This window comes from Nerophis lumbriciformis, linkage group LG08 (genome assembly GCF_033978685.3).
Source record: "Nerophis lumbriciformis linkage group LG08, RoL_Nlum_v2.1, whole genome shotgun sequence".
Classification (NCBI taxonomy): Eukaryota; Metazoa; Chordata; class Actinopteri; order Syngnathiformes; family Syngnathidae; genus Nerophis; species Nerophis lumbriciformis.
This window is the reverse complement of record NC_084555.2, coordinates 8,235,262-8,249,137: the sequence shown is the minus strand read 5'-3', so window position 1 is coordinate 8,249,137 and position 13,876 is coordinate 8,235,262. Positions and strand designations below refer to the sequence as shown.

The following is a 13,876-nucleotide window of genomic DNA, read 5'->3' as shown; positions in this document are numbered from 1 at the left end:
TCCAACCAAGTATTGAGTATTGTACATGCTCATATTTTTCATTTTCATACTTTTCAGTTGGCCAACATTTCTAAAAATCCCTTTTTTGTATTAGCCTTAAGTAATATTCTAATTTTGTGACACACGGAATTTTGGATTTTCATTTGTTGCCACTTCAAATCATCAAAATCAAATGAAATAAACATTTGAATGCATCAGTCTGTGTGCAATGAATAAATATAATGTACAAGTTACACCTTTTGAATGCAATTACTGAAATAAATCAAGTTTTTCAAAATATTCTAATTTACTGGCTTTTACATGTATGCTAACTGATGCTTGTCTAAAAATGCTGATGTGTGTGTTTATGCATTTTTGCATTGGATGCAATTAGTGCAGGTGTATCTAATGTTTTGCCTGGTGAGTGTGTAGTGCAAGGCAGATGATGATGATGATATGTTTACAGACACAAGTGGAGCGGAAGCTCAAACAGAACTAAAGGTCCTAAGTGCCTTTTTTCGCTCGATGCCAGCATGCATTGATTCAATTATTTATTGCAGCGCCACACGCATAACAAAAACATTCAGTGCTTCCCTTTTCTCTTGCATAATAGGAAAAACACATTTACAGTAAAAAAACAAAACATTTATATTGATTTTAATCTGTTAATTATGGTTTTTAATCATTACATTCCAATTAATAAATGTTCATTAAACTGTAAACCAGTGGTCATCAAGCTTTTTAAGCGCTGGTGCCTGATCTCAGCCATGAACCAAGGCAAAAAGATCAGCACTCAACACACCCTAGAAAATGCAGTGAATCCGGAAAGTATTCACAGCGCTTCACTTTTTCCACATTTTGGTTGCTACAATCTTATTCCAAAATGGAGTGGAATTTATTTTGTCCTCAGAATTCTACAGACAATACCCCACAATGACAATGTGAAAAGTTTTTTTTTTTAAATATTTTTTGGCAAATTTATTAAAACTAAAAAAACATGTACCGTATTTTTCGGACTATAAGTCGCAGTTTTTTTCATAGTTTGGCCGGGGGTGCGACTTATACTCAGGAGCGACTTATGTGTGAAATTATTAACACATTACCGTAAAATATCAAATAATATTATTTAGCTCATTCACGTAAGAGACTAGACGTATAAGATTTCATGGGATTTAGCGATTAGGAGTGACAGATGGTTTGGTAAACGTATAGCATGTTCTATATGTTATAGTTATTTGAATGACTCTTACCATAATATGTTATGTTAACATACCAGGCACGTTCTCAGTTGCTTATTTATGCCTCATATAACGTACACGTTTTCAGCCTGTTGTTCACTATTCTTTATTTATTTGAAATTGCCTTTCAAATGTCTATTCTTGGTGTTGAGTTTTATCAAATACATTTCCCCCAAAAAATGCGACTAATACTCCAGTGCGACTTATATATGTTTTTTTCCTTCTTTATTATGCATTTTCGACCGGTGCGACTTATACTCCGGTGCGCCTTATACTCCGAAAAATACGGTGCATAAATATTCACAGCCTTCGCTCAATACTTTGTTGATGCACCTTTTGGCAGCAATTACAGCCTCAATTTTTAAAATACAATGCCACAAGCTTGGCACACCTATCTTTGGGCAGTTTTGCCCATTCCTCTTTGCAGCACCTTTCAAGCTCCAGGATGGGAACCATTGGTTTTCATCCAGGATATCTCTGTACATTCCTGCATTCATCTTTTCCTATATCCCGACTAGTCTCCCTTTTCCTTCCTCTGAAAAACATCCCCACAGTAATTGTAATTTCTGCCAAATGTGCATCAAGAAAGTATTCAGCAAAGGCTGTGAATACTTATGTACATGTGATTTTTTTATATTTTTTATTTTTCATAAATGTGCATATTTAAAAAAAAAAAAAAAAAAATCACATTGTCGTCATGGGGTATTGTTTGTGGAATTCTGAGGACGAAAATTACTTTATTCCATTTTGGAATAAGGTTGTTACATAACAAAATGTGGAAAAAGTGACTTTCCGGATGCACTGTCTATGCAGAGCAGATGGTTGCAAATCATAATTATTAGGAAGTGAAAAAGAGAAAGAGGGTAAATATTGCGATTGTTATTTTTGGTATGTGCTCAACAATGGTTTGGTTTTAGGATGTCAAAATGCGCACCTTCAGGAACTGTACTCACGGAATTACATGTATTTCTTCCCGTTAAAGTATTTTAAAAGAAACAAATAATTATTAAAGCTGCAAGCAGCGTTGTTCGGGCCCGCGTCTTTGGCAGGTGCTAGTCCTAAGTGTCCCAATACTTTTGTCTACTTTTAGTCTGAAGTGTCCCAAGACTTTTGTCTAGTGTACCTACCTTGTCTGCATTGTGTGGGCACGTTGGTGCTTCCTGCTTTTGAGCAGCCATCTTAAAAAAACAGCACCGCAGGAGCATCAGTGCAGCGGGTCTTTGAAGGGTCATAAAATCAAAACCGGAGCAGGTATCACAACTCTTTCACCAACTTTTAATCAGAAGGGTTCAATCTCTCTCCTGTGTTAGTTTCAAGCCGAAACAACAAACGCGCTCAGAGGAGATAATGTTTGAAGAAAGGGGACGGGTTTTTACAAAAATGTTGTGTTGAAGGGGGAATAGCAAACTTCCTGCATATTTTTGCTGGGGGTTGTAAATTTATGAAATGTAGGTCTAAGTGAGACCTACATAGAGGTTTTTATTTCATGTCTCTCTGACCTTCCCAGTGGGAGTTACAGGCGGTTTTGTAATTTTTTTCTTCCGAGGAGCAGTTTTTTTTTAAAATTGCTGTCGAGCGCAATTTTTGAATTTGGGGTTAGGTTTTTTTATTAGATCACAGTTTTTGCCAGTCCTGATGTGTGTGTTCAGTTCTGTGAGTTTTGAAGCATGTTAAGGGGGTCAAATTACAGCGCAAAGAGGCAAAAGTGACTGTTTTTAGTACTTTTTTGTCTTGAAGGGGGAATTGCCAACTTCCTGTTGATTTTAGCCCGAGGATGTACAATTATGAGAACTAGGTCTAAGTCAGACCTACATAGAGGATTTTGTTTCATGTTTTTCCGACCTTCCTAGTGGGAGTTAGAGGCAGTCTAGTTTTTATTTTTCCTAGGGGGCGCTAGAGCGCAATTTTGAGTTTTGAGGTTTGGTTTTTTGATAAAAAGTTTTGCCGTATATTACTGATGTGTGTGTAAAATTTGGTGAGTTTTGAAGCATGTTAAGGGGGTCAAAGTAGTGCGCAAAGCTGCGGAATAATAATAATAATAATAAGAATAAAACCTTAGAAATACAATAGGTCCTTATGTCCCATTGCATAAGGACTCCCTGTGGGAGTCCTTTTGCAACGGGCCATGGCGGGCCCTAATTATAGTGTAGTCAGGGGAATTTAATCACATGTGCATCATACTCAGGGCTGTGCATGAGTTGTTTCATGGGAAAATATTAAAAAAGGCTGTCAGTGTGATGTGTTGTACACCACTGCATACCACAATAATACATCTACTGTTACTTTAATATCTCTCAATAACGAGCTATCTTTTGAGAAGGCTAGGAATCGGAATAAGTTTGTACTATTTGACAGCTGCATCCGCCCTCTTTAATATTCCCATCATGCTTGCCTCTGTGCTCTTCTCCAAGCTCAACCCTTCCCTTGGCAACTGTAGTGCGCCTGCTTCATCCGACCCTGTGTCCAGTATGAGGACCGTTCAACCTGCCGCTTATGTAACAAAGTCCCAAATAATATTGATGCTATTTCTAGCCCACACACACATACCCTTTCCTAGATCTGTGCTGTATATATGTTCACAGTGTATGTATGCACAATACATTGTGGGATGCTAATCCATCAAAATGCAAGAATGAATAAATCTGGATTTATTGGAAAAATCTTGCCTTATTGGCTCTTCTAAATATAGAAATGTAACATCCTACATATACAAATGTAAACCATGAGATGTGCTTAATGCGTCCATTAAGTGAGCAAAAGCGAAAACATCAGCTTAATGTAACTTCACATACCCTGGCTTACAATAATGAGCACTAAGTTGGCCGTTGGATGCATTTCCATTTTTTTTTTTTTTTTAATCTAAAGTCGCCGTTATCTAACTCGGATTTTAATACATTCAGCAGTAAAGAGGATCTAGCGGAGAAGTGAATGATTAAATTACAACATAATACTGCCATTCCAATGCAAAGTGATGTGTCCTCTTCTGCTGAATCCGAACGGAACCATTAGGAATTCACAGAAAAAAAACAGCTTTATATCTTATGTAACAGTTTTAATCATTTAATCCTAATGATGTGTCCCTGTCTCGTACATTGCAGCCCGGCGCTTAGATAAACAGTCCAGAAAATACACATGGAACGACAGTCAAAAAGTAAGGAGAAAACATTTTAGGAACATTCATTCTTTTTCTGTGCAGGACAAAACTTGTTTGCAAAAATTAAGAATTTTAGCTCATTTAATTGTCAGGAATTAAGGCTGTGAATTGAAAAAATGAACACTTACAATCATTGTGAGGGCCAAATAAGATAGTAGACATTTGTGCAGAAAGTGGAAATTACAGAAAAACAAGTGATTTGAAGAAAGAAAAATAGATTAAAAGCATACAACTCACAAATCTACACATTTTTTACAAAATAACATGGAAAAAAAAATATTTTTACATTTTTCAATTGTGTATACAGTATATCTATAATTGTATTTTAAATGTTTTCAACATCAGCCTGTTTCACATAATTCCTTTTTTTTTAGTTGAGCACAAAAACATTTCATTAACTCGTTAGATCAAATTTATATGTCTTTCTTGAACTAACAAAATGCAATTATGTGTTGACCGGCTGACATGAACATTTTAAATAAGGTCAATAAGAAAATGTTTTCAATTCAAAGGTCCAAACAAGATAGGATCACAATCATTACATTAAATAGTCAACAATCAAAGATCTTTAGAAATAGTCAACATTACATTCATTCTGGACGTGGGCCCCGAGATCTTTGGGAAATGTTTTCAGTAGCCTAAAAACAGCATTGTTGTGTGTCCTTTTTGGATGTGTTTGCCACTTTACCATCACTATGTCAACAGTGTTATCATTGCCAATGCACAGACATTGCATAAGGCATATGAGAAGCGCTATAGGCCAGTTGTATAGCACTATATTTCGATTTACTGTACATATACAGTAGAATCAGGAATACATGTACTGTATAAAGGCCTAATTTGCACTGTAGCTCTTTGCTCAAAATTGTTTGGTTGAGATGTGCCCAAAGATGGCACGCAGGCGCTCACCTTGGCTGAGTGGAATGCTTGATCGAGACTTAATTCAATTACAAGGTTGTTATGGCTATTAAGGAATTTTAAAAAGATGAGAAGTCTCCCTTCTGCTCGACTGTGTTCCCATATCAAACAGTTCCTCTGAGCCCTTTAAAAGAGTTGATACGGGGAAAACAATCAAAGCTGACATTCTATTTACTGTACCGTATTTTCCGCACTATAAGGCGCACCTAAAAACCACAAATTTTCTCAAAAGCTAACAGTGCGCCTTATAACCCGGTGCGCTTTATTACGATTAATTTTCATAAAGTTTCGATCTCGCAACTTCGGTAAACAGCCGCCATCTTTTTTCCCGGTAGAACAGGAAGTGCTTCTTCTTCTACGCAAGCAACCGCCAAGGAAAGCACCCGCCCCCATAGAACAGGAAGCGCTTTAAGCAACCACCCGCCCCCGGAAGAAGAAGAAAAAACGCGCGGATATCACCGTACGTTTCATTTCCTGTTTACATCTGTAAAGACCACAAAATGGCTCCTACAAAGGACAAGGATCCGGTTCATAAAAAGACGCAATCTCTCCATCCGCACACGGATTACTACCGTATTTCACAGCAACTGATATTCCTGTGAACTGCACTGTGGAACGGGAGCACGTACGGTGAATATTCGCACCACAGGGAATGAGAAGTCATCCTTCACTGTGGTTCTAGCTTGCCATGCTAATGGCCAGAAACTTCCTCCCATGGTGATATTCAAAAGGAAGACCTTGCCAAAAGAGACCTTTCCAGCCGGCGTCATCATAAAAGCTAACTCGAAGGGATGGATGGATGAAGAAAAGATGAGCGAGTGGTTAAGGGAAGTTTACGCGAAGAGGCCGGGTGGCTTTTTTCACGCTGCTCCGTCCATGTTGATATACGACTCTATGCGCGCCCACATCACAGATGGTGTCAAAAAACAAGTGAAGCACACAAATACAACACTCGCCGTCATTCCGGGTGGATTAACCAAAGAACTCCAACCGCTGGATATTGGTGTCAACAGGGCATTCAAATCACGAGTGCGAACGGCGTGGGAAAAATGGATGACCGAAGGCGAACACACCTTCACTAAAACGGGCAGACAGCGCCGGACGACATACGCCAACATCTGCCAGTGGATTGTAAATGCCTGGGCAGATATTTCTGTCACAACTGTGGTCCGAGCTTTCCGGAAGGCAGGATTCACAGAACTGCTGCACAACAACAGCGACACTGAATCCGATGACTTCGAAGAGACGGAGCCGGCCATTTTGGAACCCACGCTTGCGCAACTTTTCAATTCGGACACCGAAGACGAAGAATTCGAAGGATTTACCGGTATGAATGAAGAATAACTTCAGAAAGTGAGCGCTATGTTTATTTTGTGTGTTGTGACATTAACGTTCGAGCAACATTACCGGTATGTTGCTATTGCTCTACACCATTTTGAATTTTACTATGTTTGTGATTGCACATTTGTACATTTTGGGACAGAGTTGTTAGAACGCTGGTTTTCAATATATTATTAAAGTTTGACTGAACTATCTGACTGTTTTTTTGACATTCACTTTAGCGCAGCGTTTTTTTGACATTCACTTTAGCGCAGCGTAGGCGCGGCTTATAGTCCGGGGCGGCTTATTGGTGGACAAAATTATGAAATATGTAATTCATAGAAGGTGCGGCTAATAATCCGGTGCGCCTTATAGTGCGGAAAATACGGTAACTTGTTGCATTTTAGGGTGTTTTCATTTTGACGTCCCTTTAAGACAAACCAAACGGTTAGTTTTCTCTATTGGCGTATTTTTCTTGGTCAGGTGTAAACATAGTAATCCATTCTGATGCGGACCAAATTTTTCTATCAATCTAACTGGCAAATCAATCAGGTTTGACCATTGACCATTAAAAGTTTTATGTGTGTGAAAGCCCATCATTAAAGTTATCAACAATAGCCTTTCTCCACATTGTGATTATTTGTTTTACCAATGCCAAATGTTCTTCTTGTCAATAAAAGCAGAGATCAATCTCCCATGAGTAGGCATGTACGCAGTTAGCGTATCATCTGAAAGCGCAATTATTAAAAGTATCAACAAAGGCCAATTTTGCACAATGTTGCATTTTTCTTTACTCCCTAATGTGTGTGACCTTCTTACTGTTTACATTTTGCAACCAATAAGAGAAGAGATCCATCTCACATGGTTTAGCATGTATGCAGTTAGCACAATTATTAAACTTTTCAACAAAGGCCAATTTGGCATCATTTTGTGATTATTAGCGCTTTTTCGTCACAAGTCTGTATGGAAAAATGCCCTCTTGTTTACATTTTGCAAACAGTAAGAGAAGAGATCGATCTCACATAGTTCGACATGTATGCGGTTAGCATGTCATCTTACGACACAATTATTAAAAAGTTATCAACAAAGGTCAATATGGTACCATGTTGCAATTATTAGTGCTTTTTCATCACATTTATTGTTTACATTTTTGATGAATAAGAGAAGAAACCGGTATCACAATTTTTTTTTAGCATTATATGGTTAGCATGTCATCTTACAGCACAATTATTAAAGTTGTCAACAAAGGCCAATATGGTACCATGTTGCACTTATTAGCGCTTTTTCATCACTAGTCTGTTCGCCACATTTTCTTGTTTACATTTTTTGATCACAATTTTTAGCATGACTATGGTTAGCATGTCATCTTACAGCACAATTATTAAAAGTATCAATAAAGGCCAATTTTGCAAAATGTTGCGTTTTTTTTTACTCCCAAATGTGTGTGCCTGACTTTCTTACTGTTTACATTTTGCAACCAATAAGAGAAGGGATCCATCTCACGTGGTTTAGCATGTATGCGGTTAGCACAATTATTAAACTTTTCAACAAAGGCCAAGTTGGCATCATGTTGTGATTATTAGCGCTTTTTCGTCACTAGTCTGTATGCAAAAATGCCCTCGTTTACATTTTGCGAACAGTAAGAGAAGAGATCGATCTCACATAGTTCGACATGTATGCGGTTAGCATGTCATCTTACAGCACAATTATTAAAGTTATCAACAAAGGCCAATATGGTACCATGTTGCAATTATTAGTGCTTTTTCATCACATTTATTGTTTACATTTTTGATCAATAAGAGAAGAAACCGGTATCACAATTTTTTTTAGCATTATATGGTTAGCATGTCATCTTACAGCACAATTTGTAAAGTTGTCAACAAAGGCCAATATGGTACCATGTTGCACTTATTAGCGCTTTTTCATCACTAGTCTGTTCGCCACATTTTCTTGTTTACATTTTTTGATCACAATTTTTAGCATGACTATGGTTAGCATATCATCTTACAGCACAATTATTAAAAGTATCAACAAAGGCCAATTTTGCAAAATGTTGCGGTTTTTTTACTCCCAAATGTGTGTGCCTGACTTTCTTACTGTTTACATTTTGCAACCAATAAGAGAAGAAATTCATCTCACATGGTTTAGCATGTATGCGGTTAGCACAATTATTAAACTATTCAACAAAGGCCAAGTTGGCATCATGTTGTGATTATTAGCACTTTTTCGTCACTAGTCTAAATGTCCTCTTGTTAATATCTTGCGACAAGTAAGAGAAGAGATCGATCTCACATAGTTCGACATGTATGCGGTTAGCATGTCATCTTACGACACAATTATTAAAAAGTTATCAACAAAGGCCAATATGGTACCATGTTGCAAATATTCGCGCTTTTTCATCACTAGTCTGTTCGCCACATTTTCTTGTTTACATTTTTCTATCACAATTTTTAGCATGAATATGGTTAGCATGTCATCTTACAGCACAATTTGTAAAGTTATCAACAAAGTCAAATTTTTTACTCCATCTATTTTCTACCGCTTGTCCCTTTCGTTGCGATTTTTTTTTTTACTCACAAATGTGTATGCCTGACCTTACTGTTTACATTTTGCAACCAATAAGAGAAGAGATCGATCTCACATGGACGCGGTTAGCACAATTATTAAACTTATTAAACAACAATATGGCATCATGTTGTGATTATTAGCGCTTTTTCATAGTCTGTATGCAAAAATGCCCTCTTGTTTACATTTTGCGACCAATAAGAGAGGAGATCGATCTCACATAGTTCGACATGTATACGGTTAGCATGTCATGTCACAGTACAATTATTAAAGTTATGAACAAAGGCCAATATGGTACCATGTTGCAATTATTCACGCTTTTTCATCACTAGTCTGTTCTCCACATTTTCTTGTTTTCATTTTTTGATCACAATTTTTAGCATGACTATGGTTAGCATGTCATCTTACAGCACAATTATTAAAAGTATCAACAAAGGCCAATATTGCAAAATGTTGCGTTTTTTTTACTCCCAAATGTGTGTGCCTGACTTTCTTACTGTTTACATTTTGCAACCAATAAGAGAAGAAATTCATCTCACATGGTTTAGCATGTGTTCGGTTAGCACAATTATTAAACTTTTCAACAAAGGCCAAGTTGGCATCATGTTGTGATTATTAGCGCTTTTTCGTCACTAGTCTAAATGCCCTCTTGTTAATATCTTGCGACAAGTAAGAGAAGAGATCGATCTCACATAGTTCGACATGTATGCGGTTAGCATGTCATCTTACGACACAATTATTAAAAAGTTATCAACAAAGGCCAATATGGTACCATGTTGCAAATATTCGCGCTTTTTCATCACTAGTCTGTTCGCCACATTTTCTTGTTTACATTTTTCTATCACAATTTTTAGCATGAATATGGTTAGCATGTCATCTCATAGCACAATTGGTAAAGTTATCAACAAAGTCAAATTTTTTACTCCATCTATTTTCTACCGCTTGTCCCTTTCGTTGCAATTTTTTTTTTTTTTACTCGCAAATGTGTATGCCTGACCTTCTTACTGTTTACATTTTGCAACCAATAAGAGAAGAGATCGATCTCACATGGACGCGGTTAGCACAATTATTAAACTTATTAAACAACAATATGGCATCATGTTGTGATTATTAGCGCTTTTTCATAGTCTGTATGCAAAAATGCCCTCTTGTTTACATTTTGCGACCAGTAAGAGAGGAGATCGATCTCACATAGTTCGACATGTATACGGTTAGCATGTCATGTCACAGTACAATTATTAAAGTTATGAACAAAGGCCAATATGGTACCATGTTGCAATTATTCACGCTTTTTCATCACTAGTCTGTTCGCCACATTTTCTTGTTTACATTTTTCGATCACAATTTTTAGCATGAATATGGTTAGCATGTCATCTTATAGCACAATTGGTAAAGTTATCAACAAAGTCCAATTTTGCACTCCATCCATTTTCTACCGATTTTTTTTCTTTTACTCACAAATGTGTATGCCTGACCTTCTTACTGTTTACGTTCTTGCGACCTAAGAGAGAAGACAAGGCGAAGTGAACCTGGATCACTTGGTGTTCCAATGCAATTGCACAGTGAAGTGATCTGAAGTGACACCGGTTTGCTTCAAAGTGTTCCAGTGTTCGCACAGGTGCAAGTACCGTATTTTTCGGAGTATAAGTCGCACCGGAGTATAAGTCGCACCTGCCGAAAATGCATAATAAAGAAGGAAAAAAACATATATAAATCGCACTGGAGCCCGGCCAAACTATGAAAAAAAACTGCGACTTATAGTCCGAAAAATACGGTAATGCTGACTGGTAGAATGAGACCAAGAATGAAAACACCCTAATAAGTTACTCACGTTCTTCCTGATTGCAAAGCAGACTGGTACCAGACCATAACCTTACTGGGTTTCATATACTATCTCAGCATTTTGAACGGTGACAGTCTCGCAGCAAACTATACTGAAATATTGACGCTGGAATATCATGTCCCTTTTTCCCGCTCGTGCACTCACACGCCACTTCCTTTTCCACTGAAAGCTGAGCTGAGAGTGCTTGCAGCCTCTCAGGGGGTTCACCTTCAAATAGATGTGGCTTAATGTGCACACTCCCCGGTCACAACATTAGGCACACCTGTACAATGAAATACATGAGCTCTACCTTCAATTCTTCCTTTCCAAAGATAATAACCATCAGTTTTCATGTAATGATGTACGTTGTGGTGCAGTTTCTAACGTTATTTTACAGTACACTGCACATTGTTTGCCACTTGCCAAGATTTAACATTTTATTTCCAGACATTTCCCTAGTTTTAAGAGCTATTTACTTATTTTTAGTCATTGACTGGACATCATAGTCTTAATTTTAGCATGTATAATTATATTTTGTCTATTGTAGTTTGAAAATGAGAAAAGTGACTATTCAAATAAAATATTTTTGTTTTCCCCACATATAAATAATCTTGTTAAAAGATTCTGCAACACCCCGAGTACGCATCATTTAAGAATTGCAAGTTGAATAATGCTTGTTTTCAGAATAAAATACTTATTTCTATCTTATTTCTAGATATGAATCCTATGAAGTAAAAATAGCTTGCTGCATGAACAGATAACTTAACTAGTTTTTAATATTTTTTCCCCCCTAAAATCTAGTCTTATCTTATTTTTATTGTTGTTTTTTGTGTATTGAAACCAGTTAGAACTCATTTTGCATGCCTTTATAGTGGAACTTTAAGTCACCAAATGTGGTTTTATCCTTTACAGCAGTGGTCCCCAACCTTTTTGTAACTGCGGACCGGTCAACGCTTGAAAATTTGTCCCACGGACCGGAGGGGGGATGGTATTTTTTTTTTTTTTTTTTGTCATAAAAAAATACAATCATGCGTGCTTACGGACTGTATCCCTGCAGACTGTATCGATCTATATTGATATATAATGTAGGAACCAGAAATATTAATAACAGGGAGGGAGTTTTTTTTGGGTTGGTGCACTAATTGTAAGTTTATCTTGTGTTTTTTATGTTGATTTAAAAAAAAAAAAAAAAAAAATCTTTTTTTTTCTTTGAATTTCTTGTGCGGCCTGGTACCAATCGATCCACGGACCGGTACCGTGGTTGGGGACCACTGCTTTACAGTGTTCACCCAAATGAACACTATTAAATTTTTAAAGGTCTTTTTTTAATTTATTTTTTTTAGATTATCTTCCGTCAACTATAGGTATGAAATAAATGCATTGCGCATCTACAGTATCACCTTGATTCTTGTTTGTCTCTTTGTTGGATACGTTTTGTGTGGATAGAGCAGAGAGAGAGCGCAAACAGTGGTTGCTAGGAGACAGGAGGCCACAGGTGGAATCATCCTGGTCTTTCGTGCCTCCCCCCAAAAAAGAGCGTTTTAGCAAACGACTCACAGAGAGACGTCAAGGCACATTTTCTCCGCATCCTGGCGCTTTCTCTCTGACTGATCTTTTGATACATCCTAAAACTGTCATTGTACTACTCTACGTGAAGCGTGACTCACTTCATACGTGACTCATCCATGCAGCAACGTTCAGGCAGCCATTACCAATTCTCTTGCCGAGGTCCAAACTTGTAAAGCAGCACGGTTTCCATGACAACCGGCAATAGCATCTTCTGAATATTAAGACCTGAAAGGACCAGCCTCAGGGTAGAAGTGCAAACAAAAATGAAGTGATGAGAGCGAGATAAAAGACGGTGGAAGCGTTTCGGTAGTAAACAAAAAAAAAGAGGTCTACTTGAGCTTCACAGGCCAAGGCAGGCATGTTCTCAGTCCAAGCATGGAGGAGAAGATGATGGTGGGCCTGTGCTTCTTGAACTTAAGGCCCTTCTTTAAGCGCTGGCTCCCCTCAGCCACGTAGATCTCCCCCTGCTGCGAGGCGCCGGACATCCTGGCGAGCAGCTCCCCGTGCAGCACCACCTCCTGCTCGGAGTGCACGAACACCTTGCGGAGCTCCTCCAGGCGCCGCTCCATCTCCCTGATGACACGCTGGCGCTCCTCCACCTCTAGTAGGCGCCGGCGAGCGGCCTCGAACTCCATGCTGGAGCTCGGCGTGACCATCCTGGAGGAAGGGGCTGTGGCCGAGGCGGACCCCGGCTCGGAGGCGGCGAGCAGCGCTCCCGTCACCCTCCGGAAGTCGCCCATGGAGATGGAGCGACGGGTTGCCGGGGAGGCCAGCGCCAGGAGAGCGGACGCGGATGTGGAGGGTGTCATGACCGAGTCGGGAGGAGGCGGTGAGGGCGGAGGCCGGTTGGAGTCGAGCTGTAGGTTGTCTTCATCCTGAGGGGTTCTCTGTCGTCTCTTCATGGCTGCTGATGGTCCTGCTTCTCCCTTCGTGCGATATATCCAAGAGCGGGAAGATGCAGCCTGGATGCTGCTCCATTCATCAGTGACGAAGGACGTGAGCCGGGCTCTCTCTCCATCTGTGCAGGCTGTGACGATTCTTAAAGGGGGTGGAGCTTCTCAACATCCTGCCTCCTGGTTGGCTCTAGCCTTCCTCTGTGCTGCTGATGCTGCTCTTTCTGTCTCCATTAAGACCTTTTTTTCCCCCTGCCCTTCCATCACTCCGGCGGTTGCCCCTAGCAACACCCACCAGGAAAGGGGTGGGGATAAGGGGAGTGATGCTCCAGTTTATGTCGTTCCCTTTATCACCTTTCTGCTCTTATTGGCACCATTTCCTGGTACTCCTATCTCACACTGTGACCCATTTACCCAT

The 13,876-nt window shown here is 39.0% G+C and overlaps 1 protein-coding gene across 1 annotated transcript; it reads right to left on the bottom strand.

Moving 5' to 3' along the window:
• Positions 1-12,357: 12,357 nt before the first annotated feature.
• On the bottom strand, positions 12,358-13,876 carry LOC133611234 (uncharacterized). Its single transcript, XM_061967929.2, has 3 exons — positions 13,857-13,876; positions 13,654-13,739; positions 12,358-13,592 (listed from the first exon to the last, which is right to left on the bottom strand). Exons 1-3 carry the CDS (start codon positions 13,874-13,876, stop codon positions 12,895-12,897), a joined length of 804 nt encoding a protein of 267 aa, XP_061823913.2. The 3' UTR covers positions 12,358-12,894.

What these genes read in the sequence shown, in the direction of transcription:
- LOC133611234 (XM_061967929.2), bottom strand. Translation starts at nt 13,876, where the DNA reads ATGGGTAAATGGGTCACAGT. An exon ending in ATGGGTAAATGGGTCACAGT is followed by an intron (nt 13,740 to 13,856) that starts GTGAGATAGGAG and finishes GGGTGTTGCTAG; the next exon opens with GGGCAACCGCCGGAGTGATG. An exon ending in CATCAGCAGCACAGAGGAAG is followed by an intron (nt 13,593 to 13,653) that starts GCTAGAGCCAAC and finishes GAATCGTCACAG; the next exon opens with CCTGCACAGATGGAGAGAGA.